This window comes from Rhinichthys klamathensis, unplaced genomic scaffold (assembly GCF_029890125.1).
Source record: "Rhinichthys klamathensis goyatoka isolate OS25496 unplaced genomic scaffold, OSU_Roscu_1.1 h1tg000579l_1, whole genome shotgun sequence".
Lineage (NCBI taxonomy): Eukaryota > Metazoa > Chordata > Actinopteri > Cypriniformes > Leuciscidae > Rhinichthys > Rhinichthys klamathensis.
The window spans coordinates 1,400,322-1,422,057 of record NW_026607043.1 but is presented as its reverse complement, the minus strand read 5'-3'; the positions used below and the strand labels follow the sequence as shown (position 1 = coordinate 1,422,057).

The window sequence follows — 21,736 nt, the reverse complement described above, 5'->3', positions numbered from 1 at the left end:
CTATCAGCTGAAACATATCATACCTGGGGGTACATATTATTTTGTGATTTTACTGTAATGGAGAGTAGGCCAAAGAGCAGATTTGGTGTCTGAGGTATGGGGCACATTGATATTCAAAGCAAATTTGTTTGGACTGAGTACACTTTCTAAATGGAGCTGAAATGTGTGTACTGGATCTGAACTGAAGCCTACAGGATTGACAAACAAATTGCCAGCAATTTCCAAATCGTTCTAATCCAATTTTGCTCCTTATTGTAACCTGAAAAGTATATTTTCACTGCTTGCTTTTCTACTGACAAATTAAATGACCAGTCTTGTCTTTAAATAATACAATACTCTATAGATCAATCAAGGCTGCTGACTTGACATCTTTCAAAAACATTTGTAAAAATCATACCAACCCCAGTCTTTTGAACAGTAGTGTATTGATTCCTGTTTGAGTCCAACTGATATGCCCTTTTGTTGTTGTTATGCTTAAAAAAAAATACAATTATTTTATACAATAAACGTCAATGAGGTCCAATGTTGTTTTGGATCCCACTAACTTTCATTGTCTAGAGAAAACCAGTTGAAACATTCTTCAAAACATATTCTTTTGTGTTCCACAGAGGAAATAATGTCATTCAGGATTGTAAGAACATGAAGGTTAAGACAATTTTCTATTCCTTTACCACTCTGCATAATATCATGTGCAATAGTAACGTGCAACACATCTCATACGCAATATGCAATATCCAGTCATATTTTTTAAACTGTACATGCATGCATATTATCACAAATTCTGTGCACTACTTTTCCCTTTGCACATCTATTGAAGATGTATATGTTACGTTTATCTGTGCTTTGGGTATTTCTATATATATTCTATTTACTTTATTTTATACATATTTTATTTTTGACTTTTGGCAATAAAAGCTCATTCTGATTAACAGCATTAGTATAAGACAGATGGTGTATGTACCTATACAGATGTATGCAAGTGTGTATTTACAATACAGCGTTATCTGCCTAATGCAGTCGAGTGGTCTTTATCTAAAAGAGGAGATCTTCCCTTTCTTAAGTCCCACCTAGATCCCCTGCCAAGGAATCTGGTGAATCTGCAGCAAAGTGATCCAGGGGAAAGCCGCAAAGCCATCTGCAAAACAGCTAAGGGGCAGAGTCACAGTCTATCTATAGGGGTGTTGCGTGTTTAAGGATGCTGGGGGGTGGGGTGCGTCTGCTCCAAATCACAAGGGTAAGTACCAGAACTCTCCAAACTCTCTGTTATGCATTCATATTCCATACGCCTGACTTCCTGGACCATTTGCCAAGCCAATCTGCACCTTACTGACCAAACCTATTCATGCTTGTGAGTTTAAACACAGGTGCAGCAGAGATATACAGATCCATCCATCCCCCTTCCTCCACCATATTCAGCGTGTGTCTTTAAGGACATGAACAGGTGTGGGTGAGTGGCCTGAAGACTTCAGGGGCTGTAACTTGAGAGGTCCTGATGTGCTCTGGTGCCAAATAAATGCTCACAACTCACCCGGCCCTGCGACTGACATGAACTTGAGAAAAGGTGAATACACAGCGTCGCCCCTCCCACAATGCTATTTTGAAATGTACGCACATGCAAAGTCTTGAACACTGTAGAATTGTTCAGTTATCTGAAAGATGGAAAGGCTGTTCAGTGCAGAGCCAATGGGTGGAGCTTGACATCTAGCTCCCCCCTCGCTGGGTATAATGGGTCGCTAAACATAACTCCACCCATTAGGTCCACAGAGGTGGAGCTGGACTAGGTCAAGCTCCACCCATTAGGTCCAGAGAGGGGGATTTGTCGGATCATCATTCGGATCTGTAGTGAGCACCACTTGAGATGAGGTTTCTGTGTCTCGAACACATCATAAATCATTGTATGTACAATGGGGTTCAAACTCTAAGTAAAAATGCATTTTTCTTCAAAGTCTTCTAATTGAATACATTTTAATATATTGTCAGCATAACAATTTGAGATTGGTTTAATCAGCTGAAGTATTATTCGTTAAAGCTGCAGTCCGTAGCTTTTTGGGGTTAAAAATTATCCAAAATAAATTGAGCAAACACATAACCAGCCAGTGTTCAAAACTATCTGCTTGCCTCAGATCGATTCAAAACGGTAAGCTTTAATTCCAGTGGTACTGGTGGATTTCCGCGGGAGATTCGAGCATGTCTTTGCGTCATTACGTCACATCTGTACACATAAAGAAGGAGTCTCGACTAGTAGGCTATGTTGCGTGTGAGGATGTTGGAGTTGGAGATTTATAGCCTTTTCTCACAGCACTTGATATAATTAAACTTATTAATTTGATGGCGGATCCAGAAAGGTTCAAACGACAATCATCAGTGACAACTGAATATTCTCCCGTTGTAAAATGCAAAAGACTTCGTTCGGACTTCGGAGTGGCTACAGAAAAAAAGAGACTGCAACCGGACCCATGCGAAAACAAGGGTAAATATGGGAAGGGCATTAAATGTAGTCACGCAATGCTGATGTTGAACATTAACAATTTGAGGACAAAGTATAATTTGCACGGTTTTGCGTGATATGATGATAAGCGATTGTTAGATTTAATCAGCGCGATTTACTGCAATGTCAGAACCAGAACAAAAGTGGATGTTACTTACTTGTTCAGATGACATTTTCCGGTAAAAAATTCTTATGTTGGTCATACTTTCAAAAATAATAATCTGTGATTCCGAATGCCAGTATCGACACCGGCGCGGTGACTGACAGCCGCACACTCTCCTCAAACATTGGATTCATCCATGCTGTGCTGTGTCGAGGCACAACACACGTAAAGTTGATAATTCCACGAATAACTGCAATTGCAGATTCCGAACAGAGATGGCGACAAAGAGGAAAAACTGCAGCTTTAACTGAAATTCATTGCCAGCTACTGTTGTTCACAGACACACCTTCAGGAGATGGCAATAGCCAATGGGCTATATGCACGCATAACTTCCGCGTTTGATGCACGGATGCTCTTGCGTTTCCGGTTGGGGAGATTTAAAGCGGAGGAAAACCGAGGAAAACGGTATTATGGCAGAGTCTTCAAAATTTACTGTCCTCTGGTCTTTGAAACGAAACTTTAATACGTTTAGATGTAATTTTATATATAGTTATGTTTATTTAATATAATAAACACAGAAGCATAAACAAAATGAGGAGTGTCTGTTTTGTCTGTTTTTGTGACTAACGTTTCTTTAGTATAGCAATAGAGTATAAAAACCAATATAAATTCTCGGTATAGCATTGGACTCTACGATCGGCGGAAGTAATCCAGCATCCTTAGACCTTCACCGGAAATACCGCCGTGCACATAGAGCCCATTGTGTGTTTAAAAAAAAAAGTTTTTTTTTATTCATGATAAATTGTCAAATTACTACTAAAGTGCTACACTACCAACAAACATAAATCTACCAATCAGGGGTCCGTTTCCCATACAATAACATAACTAACTGCTTAACTACCATAGTACGCTGCATAAATCAACTCGCTTGTCTCAACTGTTTCCAGAAACCTTATTGTCGCAAATTTGTCGTTCAACTACGTTGGTTAATGATGTCACGGTGGAGTGTGGAGTAATAACTTCTTTTAATTGATCCGTTTGAGTTCAAATTAATGCCAGATTTGTTGCTATAAATTACGGACATGGAGGACTAATTCTCATTTTTCTCAGTTATTTTGCTTCTTTTCCAGATTCAAACAGGCTCCTTATTCTTACAAACTAGAGCACGTACGGACATGTGCACTCTTCAAAAACGGTGCTTTAAATCTTTTGGCAAACTAAAAGACTTGAATAACATTTGTATATATTAGAAATAAAAGATATAGATTGCACTGAATGTCAGCTTGCTTATTTTGCTCAAGATAAGGATTTATTAAAGGGGTCATCGGATGCAAAATCCACTTTAATATGCTGTTTGCATATAAATGTGTCTTAGCAGTGACATTTCCAAGGGAGGGGTGGGGTGAGTTGCTCATTATCATTTAAAGAGACATGACACCGAAACGGGTTGAGAGCTGTTTTTGAGGAGGTAAAAAGGGTGTTGTTTTACACAACCATTGAGGAATTTTAACAAAAGTATGTTACAAACTTTACATGAAGACCTTAAAGAATGATACCAACTTTTGGAAAATGGGCATCCGAAGACCCCATTAAGTCCACATGTCATGCAAACAAGACAGTAGGCTTCAGGTCGAGAGATGTCGTTCCAACCACACAACTTTGCGATGCTGTTTGCGAATGTTTGTTGGAACTATGGTTTCGGGAAACAACAACTCGTTGAACTATGCTGATAACGACGAAATTTGCAACCATAGTTGGCTAACGATGCTTTTGGAAAACGCACCCCAGAACACAACATTTATTTTTATCAATATTATTCAATATCAATTTTATTTTTCCATTTAAATTCAGTGAAAGGCAGTAGTTCGATGATCAAAAAAAAAAGGGAAATATACTCTGAGAACCCCAAAAATGGACTGTCATATGCACTCTAATGATATCATATTACTTGTCGTGAGTTTTTTTTATTCTCAATTCAGAAATTTTCCACAGACCTCCTGGCTATCCGATACTGAAAACGCTGATACAGTAGCACTGCTCAAGATTTGCTTTGTGCTGTATTAAATCCATGTCTAACTATGGAAGAATGATTCTAATTGAAAGTCTTTTCACACTTTAAAGGGGTCATATAATGGTACATGCACTTTTACAAGTTGATTGTACTGAAATGTGTGTTGGCAGTGTCTGTACACAACCATCATATAATGATAAAAATCCATCCAGTGGTTTTGTTTTAATCTCCTTATATGTTTTCCCCTGCCTCAAATCGAGCCGTTCGAGCCTGTGACGTCACACGGTCGGACGCCCCTCCCGCGATTGTTGATTGACAGCCGCGTTTCAACACAGACCCGCCCTCGCTCGTGAGCCAGCTGTCAATCATAGTCTGCGCGGCGCGGACCGGCGCGGTCATTGTTGATATGCTGGAGCACTGTCTACGAGCAGAATGGCGTCTAAGCGATTGTGGTTTTTTGTTCTTGGGTGTAATAACGAACACAGCAGTCATTTTAATGTTCCTAAATCCAAACCGCTGAAGACGCAGTGGCTGAGTTTGTTTTCGAAGGGAATATTCCCCACAAGCAACGTCAATGCTCTCATGTTTGCGCGAATCATTTCACACCAGACTGCTTTATAAACGAGGATCAGTATAAAGCTAGATTTGCTGAGAAGCTGCTCATGAAAAAAGGATCGGTACCAGCTATTCGTGTTCCTGCTGAATCTCCAGAAGAACGGAAGTGAGTGTAACGTTTTATTAAACTTTAACGTTATATTAATATATTAATCTTTGCAAATCGCTAGCTGCACGCTTCACAATGAATGCGTCTAAGGTTTACACTCAGGGTACATTACGGCATGTTTTCTATGTATGACGTTCTCAATATAATTCATAATCCCACGTTTATACTGAACAACGCGTTATGGTTATTGTGTTATTGAGTTACAAATGGTGTACGCATAGAACAGAGAGGCGGGGTGAGCAAAGCTCATTATCATTTAAAGTCATATGCACTGAAACGGCGTGCTGAAAACAGAGCTGTTTTTGACCAGGTAAAATAAGTGTTTTCTTACAATACTAATGAGAATTTTTAATTAAAGTATATTACAAACTTTTAATTTAGACCCTAAAGAATCATATTAGCTTGTACAAAAATGGCATTATATGACCTCTTTAAAAAACTGATTTCATTGCAGAGACATGCTCAAAGAAATTATTAATTAATCAAAAATAGAGTTGTTTCGTGCAATTAATGCAGTTAATGTGTTGGGGTTTTTTCACTCTTAATTCTCAACAAAAGTAATCACACACAGCATAACTAAAGAGGCTGGATACACACAGAAGAATATATTTACACACTACAACTGTAAGTGACTCTCTTCTTTGTCCTACAACTGATGTAGATCATTTTTATTGGTGATTAGACTCTCGAAGATCCAGCTTCCATAAGATCCGAAGTTCAGAAGAACAGGTATAACACAACAAGAGGGTATTCATAGAAAGTCGATTAAAAATGCAAAAGCCTTTTCACCAGTGCTGTCAAGCATCCTTACAGAGATGTTTCCTTGAGTGACACAGCAGAAGGCATGCTTTGATGTTTAATGTTGTGCACTGCTAAAAATGTGTTTGGTTCAGGGAGACGAGCTTCAGTGTCACAGACAGCAAATACTCTGTCTTCCACTACAGACAAATTACAAATTGTATTACTCAGCAACTTAAGCTAACTTAGCATGCGCACTGCTGGGGAAAATAGCCTCACGCAATAGAAAGTGGCTTGCATGCATGCATGAGTGAGCTCCATCTACACAAACAAATGAATGCAGAAAGACTGCCGGTAGACAGAGATATCTCTGCATGTGGAAAAAATACTGATGCATCAGATGAGGTTTGGTCAGTGAAGAAGGACTGAACTCTGAGTTCACCATTTACGGCTGGAGGAGCAATTAATGGACTGGGAAAGATCCCAAAAATATTATCATTTACTCACCCTCATGTTGTTCCAAACCTCTATGACATTAATCCAAAATTATTTTTTTAATAATGTACTGCACGCTTTTTCCATACAATTGCAAAGACACAAAATTTGATTTTCGGAATATGAATGGGAACTTTTAAAGCTGATATCAAAATATCAAAAAAGTAGTCCATCCGACTTGTGCACTTTATTTTAACGGGGTCCTATTATGCCCTTTTACTAAGTCTTGATTTTGTTTTTGTTCAGGATTCTTTGAAGAACAGAAAGAAATCATTCTAAATGTCTTTACTCCACTTTTGATCAATTTAATGCATCCTTGTTGAATCAAAGCATTACTTTAAGCCGTTAGGGTTTGCAACGATGTGAAGGTGAATAAATAGTGACAGAATATTCATTCATAACTATAACTATCAAGAACTTGTTTGGGTTCTTCCTCTAAGCAATGCTGTTGTGCTCTTGAGTAAGCTGTCAGCTCCAGGGTCCGCCTCGCTGCTATGAGGCCTGTGTGTCAGACATGCAAAAGCTATGCCACACATGTGCTGACTTTGCTGTGACAAGAATTCTAGTGTAATCCTGGCATAGCTAATTGCCTGAAGTGGATTTTAGAACAGTTAACAAGCTCAACTTATACACCAGTCTGATGGAATCCTGTCAGATAAATTATATACACTAAACATGCTTTACAAATGTTGGTACAGTAAACACCCACACAAACACTTTTAATCTTGAGCACTTGTGTCCTTTAGCACAGATGGCTTGTTCCCTTTGGGATAAACCAAGAGGGCACAATAATAGCAGTGACATCAGTCTGGGTTTAATTAATCTGAAGGAAGCTCAATGAGCTGAAGCTGCCACATGAAGCTCAAAGGCCGCAGACGAGTCTTATACAAAAACCACTGGGTCACACACACAAAATTCAATTCACATACTGCGGATTTCAGCTGTGCCCCAAAGCTCTTTGGTTTACCTTTTACCGGGGCGCCACTTATTACTCATAGTCTACTCAAGCTATCTACACTCAGCACAATCTCAGTGATGGTGGAATAGTGAGGGCAGATAAGCACAAAATGCTTTAAAATATCCACCTCAATTGCTGATCAAAGATACACACTAAGAGCTGTCAAAACAGTCTGGTGTCGTGCAAATGTACTAGTGTAAATTAAAGGTTGGGAGGTGTTTTCTAAAACAAAACTTATTTGAAGAAAAGAAATGGGGGGAAATTTGTGCTACCTTGTAAAAAAAAAATGCTGTTAACTTTGTGGTTAAACAAAAAAAATGGTAACTGTTTTTTATATGGAAAACATTTAATTATGCAATGGCATATTGATTTAAAGGTCAAAGTTTTTTTTCAATAAAACTTAGCTGCTCTACAGTAGAAAGGCAAAAAAATACTTCACAAAAAAAAAAATAGAGAAAAAAGGCTGTTGTCCTCCCTTTTGCCAAATAGGTAAGAAAACTTCTATACCCATAATGCCCTGGGCATGTTGACATCCAAGGCCACTCCCACCAGTCTGCTATGGATGCGCTTACCAGAGTCAAATACCACGATGCATTAGTAGGAAATAGTTTTTAGCAAACTTTTAGTCAAAATGGTGTCGACTTGTATATTGTTCCTGGTCGTAAGAATTAAAAGAGTAAACATTTAACGGGAGAGAGTTCCTTTCGGTTTTCAGTGAAGGATCCAGCACATTGTAGGCAGTGGCTAAAGGCTTCAAAGAATCGTAAATACAGAGAGAACGCTGCAAAGAAAACCTCTGTGTTTGTAGTGAATATTTCAAACTGGATTCCACGAACACAGTGTTTTAGGCCAAACAGAGAGAAAGCGAATGTGGTGTAATATGCTGATATGGAGAAGGGTCAAATGTACACTTTATAGCTGAGAGATTATAGTGTAGCCATCATTATACAAAGATATTCGACCACTCCATGCCACGATTGACCAAACAGAATCAAGTATTCCAGTGCGCCATGTAGTAAGGTGATGATATGGTATACTAATCCAGGTTTGCGGTACTCTTTGCAGTATTTTTTTAATATCTTAGCACATGTCGTAGTTGTTGACTTTAAAATACGATACTGTGCAAATAAAAACAGTGTTGAAACATCAGTGGCCTGGCTTGTTAAACTAGCTGATGCAATGACCTATGGAGATGGAGCCTGAGAACTGTGTGTGTGTATGTGCAGTGGAAGTATTAACTTTTAAGAGGCTAAATTTAAACCCTGGAATGCAGAAGGCTTCCAGAACAACATAAACTCCAAATAAGCCCACTGCTAACTGTACTGGCCAACTCTGCATCTGGATTTATAGAAGTGTGCCCAAACAACACTGTCAAGTCTCATTTGGCCAACACTGCACATTGGACAATGAATTTCTTGCCATTTCTCTTAAGAGAACATCTGAGTTTGGGTAACCTGTGGAGGCCCTTTGAAACTGTTTTTGATTGATTGTTTCTTTGTGTTTTTACTATTTAATGTATAGTAATAATGTTTTCCCCTGAGAAATTAATCTCCACGTATTTATTATAGCTTAACCAATCTATATGCTGCCAATTATTGATGTAATTCAGAGTAAATTGCCTTGATTGTCTGAGCAAACTATTCGCTACCAAAAATAAGCTAAAGAGAAGGGATTTCATCCTGATGCATAAAATGACCAGCAACTGGGGTGTGAAAACCATGCAACTGCTATTTTGTGTGCAGTGTACACAGCCAACCAACAGCAAAGACAGAATTGGGGCGCCTTTCACAGACGTCTAGAGTGCATTAATGTCCCCTATTTAGTGAGATTGTAACCTTCACTGCCAGAGTTCTCACTTTAACGCTTTAACAGGGAAGTGAGATGTAACACACCTGCCTAATGCAAGATCCTATAACAGACTGCAATAAATTGGTATATATTGGATTTGATTGATGTTGCATATGCAAATGATAGATGATAAATATCAACAATGCTAACACAAATTCTTCAAAACCATAACTCGATGCAACATATTTTACACACTTTATTTAAAAATTCTAAATGGGGCCCCAAACAGTTTTTTTATAGGCTATATACATGCATAAATGCATTATTTAAAGCATTATTGTCCTTACCTAAACTGTGACTTGTCTAAATAGGCTACTCCTAATTTACTATTTCATGTGTCCCTGCAGCACTCCCATTCAGGAACATTTCCAAAGCCACATCAGAAACTGTTCTGATTTCAAAATATAGCAATTTGGCAAGTACTCTCAGAATGCCCTTTTGTCCATGTCTACCAAGTTTTGTGAAGTTTGGATATTTTGACATTGTTCTCACAAGATACCCTGCCAATCATTCATTATGGGCCAAACTCTCTCAAAAAAAGTATCAGTCCATATCTGCTAAATTAATAAATGAATCAAAGTTCTTATGTCAAAAGCGCCTGTAGGTAGCTTTATTATTTGTGTCGATCAGACGAACAGGAATGAGAAAAGTTTTTTTTTTTTAAGATTTTTTTTCTTGCAGAAATGGAAAAACCATATGACATTTAGATTTATGGACAGAAGGGTTCTGGTGCTATTTGCAAAAATATAAATTAGCTTAGCCTTGTGAATGGTTATCACAATGGTTGGTACAATGCCTCATCTAGACACCTTGTATGAATATGCCAAATTTAATAATGATCAGCAGTCCACAGTTTAAGATATTAGATGCTGAAATTGAAAAGTTAATTTTTCAGAATATTCAACATGCTGTAAAAAATTATAAACAGACAAAGATATAATTAATTGTATCGCAAACCATGTACTATTCACTGTTCATTTACACTATAGACAATTTATATAGCAGAGTGGATGAGTTTTAGAAAGCCAGTGTCATCTCAAATCAAACTTATCAAATGTGAAAATGCTATTGGTGCTATAGCCTACTGCAAAATGGCGTAGAAGTACAGAACGCAAAATGGGACACACGGTGACACTTGTATGCCTGAGTAGGGATTTGTGACTATCCCATCAAGTTTCGGATCTTTGTGATTTAAAATCTCTTTTGCCCAAACAGTTTTAGTGCAGAAAAATGATAATAAAGAAGAAAATTATGAGTGTAGCCTGCTATATGTAACAACCTCAAGTATACTAAGCAGTCCTCAAGACACCTATACTCAACCCCCTCTTCATTTTCATAACTAATTAACAAAGTGTGACAAGTAATTCACACCACAGAGTCCTATCCTATCATATCGTTTACACAGGTAACTGCCATGCGTCATGGCATCTATGTAACCTATCTGCGTTGAACCACAGAAATAGAAAAGTCCTAAAGAAGGGTAGAGGATGGTATCAAATGTAATCGCATGCGGGAGAACACACAAACAGAGCACTTCTTTATGGAATGAAAAATACTGCAGAATTAAGCTCGACAACCAGTGCACAAGTGCCAAATGGATTCATTTAGTAATCGCGCGCTCAGTAACTCCTCTGTAGCGTTCTAGACAATTACAACACAACAAAACACATATTTATATCTTCTTAGACAGACATGCACATCTCAGTCTCGCTAACATTTAAGTGGCATAAACATCATTCATTTGTCCTTGCACCTGCCTGATACTCATTGAATTCCCATTCACGCGCGTTGACTACAGGTGCGTCGCGACTCGCGAGAGAAAACTCGCACCTGACTCAAGTTCCAAAAAAGGAATAATACTTTAAATAGCTGCTAACATGACACCTTGCTATCATATATGCGTAAGGACGGAAAATAAATCAATATGACCACTGAGAAAAGCCTAACACCGTTGCTTTAAACCCGGAGTAGCCTACAAGCCAACATTTTTGATGTCTCAGCATTACACTGTCTTTATCGTTTACTCATCAACATTGCGAAAAAAAAATAAAAAAAATATTGCATCTGCAAAAAAAAGAACGTGTTTTACTTACAGTTCGTAAGAACTGGACCTCATCTTCCCCTTCACCACCTTCGGCCATGGCTGTAGAAGAGCCTGCCTAGACTCCGAAAGCCACCACTGACAGCAGGCAGCGGAGCGGTGCTTCTCCTGTCCTGCCGATATTAGCATAGCGCTCCATCCACAGCCATATAAGGGAGAGCGGGCAAGCCCACTGCCGCTGCTGTCACTCAGTGTCTCAATGCCACCACGGGGACGAGCGCATCTGCATCACCTGCGATCTTCCAGTCAATCGGAAAATATGGGGGGTTAAGTCAGCATGCAAACATACTCTCCATGCTGCAATATTAAACGATACGACCATGAAGAAATAATGTTATTTCTGCTGTATTTCTAATGCACTTTGGTAGCTGAAAATGAATCATTATCAGTTTTAGAGGTACTTAATTGCCATAATTATTTTACATAACATAGGTTATGATGTTGTCAAAGCCTTAATAAAAAAAAGTGCTGGAAAATAAAAAAAGAAGAAAAGAAAAGAGAGGAACCGATAATAAGGTGCAAAAAATAAAATAATGAAAATAACAAATAATAATGACATGTATTCATAATCATATTTTTGTTTTCAATTTCAAAGTTAGACCTATTGAAATTGATATAATTAAAGGCTACATACAATACAGCGTTATACACCCCATTACAAAATGTGACGGGTAAAACAAAAAACAATGAAACAGTAGTAGGCCTAATCTAAATAAAATAAAATAAAATAAAATAGGCTACTAGCTAATAGGCTACATGTTTATTCAGTCAACTCTTAAAATAAAATAAAAGATAAAATGGAATAAATTGACATTCATACAGACATTAATGACTGCATCTTGAATATGAGAAATATGCAAGTGAATAACATAGCATTTTAATGTACTTTATGCTGATAATATGAATGCTTGCCTATGACAGGGCATAATGCCAAGTAATTTACACGCGTCACATTCACGGTCGTAAAGGTACTTGGGTCTTTGGTCTCTAGATTAAATTCTGGGGTAACAGCGCTATCTGGCGGCCAATTCTGAACTGCAGTCACTGGATTCACAGCGCAGCTCTTGTGTGCCAACAGGCTGTCGTGACACGCTATCAGTCATTTCCCCTGCTAGATCATGCCTCCAAACATTTTTAAATATAATACCAAAGTCATTGTTGATTGGACAGTTATGTGTCAATCACAGCCAAAGGGGACAGGAAAGACTCATGGGGACAGACTACAGTTCGAATGAATACAGTAAAGTAGCCAGAGGATGATGCTGGTAAGAATTAAAGTTCTATGGATTTTACATAAGCATTGATTGTGGATTTTATAAAGACTTTTACTTGCTTTATTTTGCAACCTCTTTATAGCAACTTCTTAACTTCAATTTTTTACTTTGTTGACACAACTGTTAAATTAATGCAGATAGTCCATAGTCAGAACTAAAATCAGTGTAAAGTTAATTGAAATGTCTGAGAAGATTTTTTTTTTTTTTTTGCCCATGGTCCATCCTTGGGCGTAAAATCATGTCTTTGTCATGATGTGTGTGTGAAATAATTCTCCACTATTACTGCCATTATATCAAATGATATATGAATATACACTACCGTTTAAAGGTTTGGGGTTGGTAAGATCTTTTAATGTTTTTGAAAGAAGTCTCTTGTGCTCACCAAGGCTGCATTTATTTGATCAAAAATACAGTAATATTGTGAAATATTACTCCGAGTCCGATTTAATATTTACTCGGATTTGTGGTGGACAAACTGAATTTTAAATTTTCATTGTCATATGGTCCTTCAGAAATCACTCTAATGTGCTGATTTGGTGCTCAAGAAACAGTTATTATTATTAGTTATATTATTATCAACAGTTATTATTTTTGTGGAAACCAAGATACATTTTTTGCAGACTTCTTTAATGAGTAGAACGTTTAAACAGCATTTATTGCAACTCATTTGGATATTTTCTTTTTTAGAAAGACCGTCATAATGGTTAACAACACTATAATAAGGAAGCAGACTGTCAATGAGGGCAGCAGCACTGTTCTGCAGCTTTACAAAACAATCAGAGAGCAAAACAAGATAAGTAAGTTTCTCCCAGTCATTAACGGTCTGGTCTCTGTAACGCAGGGAAGGGCAGCTCTTAAGGGCAAAGCTTTGATTAGTTCTGGCAGGAAGGAGGTGGGACTGTCGGAGACTGAGCATAAGGGGTCTTGATAAGACAAATGAAGTCAGAAAAAAGCTGCTTTTTTAGGGCCTGTTGGATCTTCATGCGGATTGCAAAGCCGAGACTATAATGGGTAATCAACAGGGGAACAAGAATTCAGACTTGGAAAGTGACCATGGGAGTGGAGTGGATCTGTGTTGCACCAGCAGCCTGGAGCACAAGCTCGTCATTTCTCCTAAAAGCCTGAGAAAAGCCTCCAGAGGGCGGAAAGAGAAGAAATTGTGGATGATGAGCTCGGTGAATGTGGAGAGGAGGATGCCCGTGAGCACTACTGAACCACTCTCACTCAAAGTTTTGAAAAATGAAAAGGGGCAATGCGAGGATGAATGTCCCAGGGCGCCGGCTGAATTGAAAAATAAAGAAATAGCTAAGCATTCAAGGAGTTTTGAGGAAGATCTGTCCAGTGAGCACTCCGAATATGAAAATGGATTTGAAATTGACTCAGATGAGACACACAATCTACATCGGATGAAGAATACTAAGCATAGTCCTCAAGAGAAGTCTAAAACAACAGATATGATTCAATTGTACCGGTGTGGGAATGAAGGAATGGAGCAGCAGGAAGCAACGTCCAGAGTGAGAGACAAAATAGTCGAAGTGGAGAACATTATTCACCAAGTTTTTTCCAGTTTAGACTGTTTGAGCGGTAGCACGCATGCCTCAACCGCAGGTGGGTTTTTGCATAAGGACAGTCACATACCCACCCAGAACATGGAGAGTTTCCCTTTGGAGCTCTGCAAAGAATTTAAGCAAAAAAATATAACATCAGAAATGAAGAACATTTCTTTCTCTTCTTTAGATGCTGTCTCTGCCATATCAACAAGTCTGGACACAGTATCCACACCATTATCCCGTCTATCCTCATCCAGGCCCCTGCCGCAATATCGTATTCTGCCGCTACCTGAAGGGGATGCAGTGGACTACGACAGAATTTATGTATACGGCAGCACAGAAACGAGCACCTATAATGGATCTGTATCAACAGTCATTGAGCAGAGTGTCAGTTGGACCCCATCCACTACAACAACCATCCCCACCTCTTCAACTATAGGTGTGTTATCTCTCTGTCCTCAAAAAGAGAACACTTTATGATTCTGTTCTTCTGTTTCTCACTTTTTTATGATAAAAACCTTTTCATGAAATGCATGATATTTAGTACTGGCCTGTGATTCATTTCTACAGGGAAAATGTGAATCTTTATTTTAAAGAAATTAATACTTTTATTCAGTAAAAACACATTAAATCGATCAAAAGTGACAGTTGACATTTATACATTCTTATTGTTACAAAAGATTCTCTATTCATCAAAGATTCCGAAAAAAAATGCTCTGAAAAAAAAAACAGGGTTTCCATCAGGTGTTTTTAACGTAATAATTATAAGAAACATATAACATATTTACATTTTTATTTTATATACATGAACATATTTTAAGATAATATTTGGTTATACTTTATTTTGAGGGTCCTCTTTAGACATTCTGTTGACTATAAGAATAAGTTGAAGTAGTTGCGAAGTTACTTATAGTCAGTATGTCTAAATGGGACCATTAAAATAAAGTTTTACCTAATATTTTTACTGTATTTTTTAATCAAATAAATGTATCCTTGATGAGATTAAGGGACTGTGCTCAAAAATATAAAAAATCTTAACCCCAAACCCATATATATATTCACTGTATACACACACAGTATATACACTGACAAGCCAAAACATTATGACCAGCGAATATCATTGATCATCTCCTAACAAGGCCACATATTAAGGTCTGAGTAGATTAGATGGTAAGCAAACAATCAGTTCTCATAACTAACGTGTTGGATGCAGGAGAAATGGGCAGGAATCTGAGCGACTTTGAAAAGGGCCAGATTGTTATGTCAAGGCGACTGGGTCATGGCAAGGCTTGTGTGTTACTCCCAGCAGTGGTGAGATTTTACCAACAATAGTCCGAGGAGGGACAAACCACAAACTGGAGACTTCAGCAGGATAATTCACCCTGCCACACTGCACACATTGTTCAGGAATAGTTGGCCTCCAAATACCCCAGATCTCAATCCAATCTAAATTCGATCCATAGCTGCTTGACCTCGCAACCTACTGAATTTGAAGGACCTGCTGCTAATGTCTTGGTGCCATACCACAGGACACCTTCAGTGGTCTTGTAGAGTCCATGCCTCAGTGCTGTTTTGGCAGAACGCGGACGACCAACAGCATATTAGGCAGGTGGTCATAATGTTTTGGCTCATTGGTGTGTGTGTGTGTCTATATATATATGGATGTAAACATGGAGCTAAAGAGGCAAGATTAAGATGTGCTGCATTAATTCCTTATGCAATGCTCTTCAGCTTCAGTATTATGTTTTGAAGGTACTTAGGTGTTTTTAAAGTAGAAACACATTGAGGAGGGGTTAAGAATACAGCAAAGCATAGGCTATTACTCCTCACAGAGTCTGTGATCACTGAGGTGGATAGGAATGCTAAACCTAAACCTTGTGATGGTTGTCATGATACAGATTAGCACGGGTGAGACGCTGAAACACTGAAGACTTCCCGTCCAAAACCTTGAGGCATGCTGTGTGTCAACCTCAATACTTCTATATTTTGCAGACGATCATATGATTTCAGGGGTCAAAGAATGAAACATTATGGGCCTTTGGTCTGTTAACTGGTGGTGCTTGAGGTTTTCAGGAATGTGAACATTAAAACGCAAATGAGTCATACTACCATGAAAGATTGTAGATGATTTTTGATCTCCCTGCTCTTGTTGAAGTAATGCCCAACTTGCCTAAAAAAGGAAAAGGATGAAGAATGAGGAAGTCTCTTCTGGCTTACTTGCAGTTGTGGTTAATCTCTTGGGAGATTATTTCAGTCCAGATATGTTTGAATACACATCAGTAAATAAGATTGTGTGATTTGTTGTGGGCTTACACCTGTTCATCTATTGGCTGTAGGCAGTGGTGGAATGTAACGAAGTACAAATACTTTGTTACTTTAAGTAAATTTTTCACGTATCTGTACTTTACTTAAGTAGAATCAATAGTGCATACTTTTTACTTTTACTTCGTTACATTTTGCAGCAATTATTATACTTTCTACTCCACTACATTTCTACAACGTTCTGTTACATTTTCGGTAAATTTTCTGATCAGTTTTTCCCCTGCCAAAACGTCATCCTGACCGTCCGTTCATCGCACGTTTCTGTCTCACCAGTGAAGTTTGGTTGAAGTGAAGTATCTATCAGTGAAGATAGATATATCAACCCGGTCACAATAAATGCGTCTCTATAGCACGCAGTGTGTTTATCGTGCAATTTATACGCGAAAATTAGTTTTTACATGCATAGGAAACGCATTGGTAGGTTTATTGGGGTGCGTGTGTATTATACGTTTGGTTAGGATTAGTATGGCAAGCCAAGAGGTTCAGAATTACGCCATAAATTAATCGCGTTTACAGCCAAACGCCGTCATATACGGCGTTTTAACATAATATGTGTGTTTATATATATATACAGTGTTGGGGAGTAACAGAATACATGTACCGGCGTTACGTATTCAGAATACAAATTATGAGTAACTGTATTCCGTTACAGTTACAATTTAAATAGTTGGTATTTAGAATACAGTTACATTGTTGAAATCAATGGATTACATGACGATACTTCTCTGTTTCACGAGTTTATTCACTCTCTAAATAAATTAAGGCAACTCAAAATTTCCCAGAAGCCCCAATATGAAAACGAAAAAAATGCGCGGTTTGCGTGCGTGATCAGTCATTGGATTTGGAAGAGGTGCAGCGGGAGCTAGAGATGGAGCCGGAACAACAGCAGAGCAAGAATGCATTTATATCTTGGAAATTTAAACAGTATTTTACGTTAAAGAAAGAGAAGGGAGAGGGACGAAATATAACTGTGCAGTGCAACCTCTGCTTCCTTTCAGCGTCCAAAGACTCCATCTCCAAGCTGAAGAAGCATCTTAAAGTAATTTTTTTAATATTTATTTTATTAACGTTAGTCGTCTGCTGTAGTTTTACTGGTCACCTTGCTATTAATAGTTATATATCCGGTAGCTACCTGCTTAGTTAGTTGACGTGCGACTTCACATTCTCCTATGTGCTGATTTACTAGCCCCCGAGCCGTTGAAAGACTGACTAGCCCCATTTGACATTAACGTTAGGGTGACCATACGTCCTCTTTTTCCCGGACATGTCTTCTTTTTGGACCTAAATAAATGCGTCCGGCCGCCCATTTCTAGATCACCCAAAATGTCGGGGATTCGGCTTTTGCTTTCTACAGTCGCCATTCATTATGTTTATGCACACCTTTTGTTTCAATCGGACTGAATTCATTCAGATTGATGAAACTGAATGTAGTGTTTACATGAATGCTAAACAAGTGATTGCTGTTTTGATAGCGACCTAGAAGCCTACATAAGGAAAGTAGGCTTATACAAGAGAACATCAGAAGCACTGAAATCTTTTTTTTTAAACTGAAATAGTGTTTTTCTGTAAAAAAATAAAATAAATTCTTTTAACCAATGGCCAAGAAAAGAAACTGTGTCATGTAAAAGGTGTTAAAAGCTAAACTCTTTCTAATTATTATTATTTGTTTGTCATTATTCTATTGTTGCAGGCAAAAAGTTGAATGGAAATTATGTATTACTTGTGGAAGTAATCCAAGTATTCAGAATACAATACTTAGATTGAGTAATGTAACGGAATACGTTACAAATTACATTTTTGGGCATGTATTCTGTATTCTGTAACGAAATACATTTTGAAAGTATCCTTCCCAACACTGTATATATATATATATATATATATATATATATATATATATATATTATATATATATATATATATATATATATATATATTATATAGGACACTCTGTTCCAGATAAAGCTAGTAAACTAATTCTTCAGGCTTGTGATCTATCACCTGTTATTAGAAGTGTGATGGATAGACCATGACATGTGGATGTGCAATCAATCTTGTGTGAAATTGGTTATTTAGAATGATATTTTTATTGCTTTATTTAACATATCTTCCCTGTATTGATTTTGCAATGACAGGCCTAAACTCCTTGGCTTTGATCTTATTTAAATTTCCTTTAGACATGTCGTCAATGCATGTACCCCATAGAATACAGGATGCTAGAGAAAGCAATGAGAATGTGGCTACCAACCTGCCGCATTGTGTTAAGACTCTCACGTATCACAGTAGCAGCAGTTACAGCTAGCTGTTAATGTTCCAATCCCTTGAGCTTTACAGGAAATGATATCCTGAAGATGAGTCAAGCCTCAAATGAGATTAAAGGCACGCAAAATGATTTGAGTGTGTGTGTGTCAGAATTTAATTGAGAATGAACTGAATTTGAACTGATGCAGTAATTTGAATTTGAATTCAAGGAAGTAGAATTGAAAAATAATGAAATTCTAAATTGCATATTTTTTACGTTAATATGGAAAAAAAAACAATTTATTTACATACATGCTGTATACACTACTGTTAAAAAGCTTGGGGTAAATAAGTTTTTTTTAAGAAATCCATTATTTTATGCTGCAGTGATGCTTTAAATTGACCAAAAGTGACAGTAAATGCATTTATAATGTTACAAAAGATTTCTATTTCAAATAAATCCTGCTCTTTTTAACTTTTTAATTATGAAAGAATCCTGAAAAAAATTATTACGGTTACCACAAATATATTAAGCAGCACAAGCACAACTGTTTTCAACATTGATAATAATATGAAAAATGTTTCTTGAGCACCAAATCAGCAGATTATTTCAGAAGGATCATTTGACGCTGAAGATTTGAGTAATGGCTGCTGAAAATTCAGCTTTAAAGGGTTAGTTCACCCAAAAATGAAAATTCTGTCAGTAATTACCCTCATGTTGTTCCAACCCCGTAAGACTTTCGTTCATCTTCAAAACACAAATTAAGATATTTTTTATGAAATCCCAGCAAGATTGCCCAGTAACATTGCTCAAAAAGTTGCCCTGTGTATCATCACCTTGAGAGCTGGATCACTCCTCCATAGGCTGCTAGGTAATTTCATTCTGCCGGCCCAGAAAAGTTAGTAAAGACATTGTTAAAATAGTCCAAGTGGCTACAGTGGCTCGACCTTAAGTTTATCAAGCGACGAGAATACGTTTTGTGCGCAAAAACAAACAAAAATAACGACTTTATTCAACTGTTCATTTTCTTCAGTGTGGGCCTCTAACGTGAGTTCACGAGACGCATGCGCGAGAACTGAGATGACGCAGATGGGTCTCGATGTAGTGTTTAAACTGTTTCTAAAGTGTGCATTTCCAGGATGTCCGAATCCTGAGAAACCAACGAGAAAACGTAAAAGTATCTTACCAATGCCGGAAAATTAATGGCTTCCCATCAAATGATCGTGAGCGTCATCTTCTCAGTTCTCGCGCATGCGTCGTGGCGCTCTCATGAACTCACTCAGAGGCCCACACAGAAGAAAATCAATAGTTGAATAAAGTCGTTATTTTTGTTTGTTTTTGCGCACAAAAAGAATTCTCGTCGCTTAATAAACTTAAGGTTGAGCCTTTACTATGTCTTTACTAACTTTTCTGGGCTGGCAGATGCAATTACTTTGTAGCCTATGGAGTGATCCAGCTCTCAGATTTCATAAAAAATATTTTAATTTGTGTTCCGAAGATGAACGAAAGTCTTACGGGGTTGGAACAACATGAGGGTGAGTAATTTCTGACAGAATTTTCATTTGCAACTTTCATCCCTCAAAATGGCCATATTCAAGAAAAGAAAGTCGAGTAGTTTGACACTTCTATCTTACCTCGTAGGCTACTCTTTCAACGTTAAACTGATGGAATACGTGCTCTGCTTCTGTGAACAGTAAACCCCGCCTTCTTTGATTTGATTGTCTATCTATTTGGATGGTTGCTGTTAGACCACTAAGATAATAAAATGTAACTTTTGTAAATAAAATGTAAAAAAAAAAAAAACTACCTAATATGTAACTTTTAAACCTTTTTGTCATCCTAAAAACAGAGGAGCAAGAAAAAAATATTGGGGGGACAATTTGGCCATTTCTAATTATTGACATATTATTGTTATTATTGATGTTTAATTATAGGACTTATCCCCCTCAATGTCTATGGTGATATACAGCCCTGGGGCTACTTGACTATCCAATATGAAAAAAGTAGGCTATACTGACATTGAAAAATATTTTCTTAATTTTGTGTGTAACTGTCTCTAGTATAATGAACAGGCACAATTCAAGTTAAGAAACTTTAATGACACCAGAAAGAACTCCAGGAGAAAAGGGATCAAAAAGGAACAGCAACAATGTAGAGACGGATTCTTCCTGGCAGCCTGTAACAGAGTGAAAAACAAAAAAGCAGTTAGGACTTTACTATAAGAAACAAATGCATCAACAAATATGTTTTAACTGTTTTCTTTAGCCAGATCATGGGCTTAAGTCTGATGTCTGCAACGCAAGCTGTAGAGCGATATATGCAGCACTGCTCGCCCCGGTCATCCGTAAACCGTCACAATTTGTGTTTTTTTATTACAAACGGCCAGTAGTAAAGCTCCACACTCGCGATAGAGCGGGTGTGTGTGCGCTTTGGTTGAAAGCGAGCACTGAGTGAAGAAGATCATTTCTCTGAGAGCGGGCGAGTACTGTATAGTATAAAATCGCTTGATTTTAATACAATATTATTAATAAATTGGCACGATATAAAACGATTATATAAAATGATGTGTGCTAAAAGCCAGGTATTGCACTGTGCAGCTCAGACCAAAATCAATGTGGATACATACGGATGTAGTTTCTGTTTAATAAATCGTGAGCTGAACAAGTCATAGCTAGGGTTGGGTACTGTTTCAATTTTAGCGATTCCGATTCTGCTTATCGAATCCGGTTTTCTTATCGATTCTTGTTTCCGATTCCAATATTTTTTGGAGAGAAAAAAAAGGGCAAAAACTTGAAGAATAAATATGTCTACCTTTTATTCTTACCAATTTTAAGCAATAACCAATAAAATGGCTAAAGTAAAAGGAGTCTCTTTAAACAAAGATT

At 37.6% G+C, this 21,736-nt stretch overlaps 1 protein-coding gene across 3 annotated transcripts in view; it reads right to left on the bottom strand.

The window, feature by feature from the left end:
- The window catches only part of ryr3 (ryanodine receptor 3), an 89,555-nt gene extending 77,974 nt beyond the window's left edge, over window positions 1–11,581 (bottom strand). For all 3 annotated transcript variants that reach the window (XM_056240127.1, XM_056240128.1, XM_056240129.1), the window contains exon 1: window positions 11,459–11,581. In XM_056240127.1, coding sequence (XP_056096102.1) covers window positions 11,459–11,506 — 48 coding nt within the window. In that variant the 5' untranslated portion in view covers window positions 11,507–11,581. The remainder of the gene's footprint in view (window positions 1–11,458) is intronic.
- Between the last annotated feature and the right edge of the window lie 10,155 nt (window positions 11,582–21,736).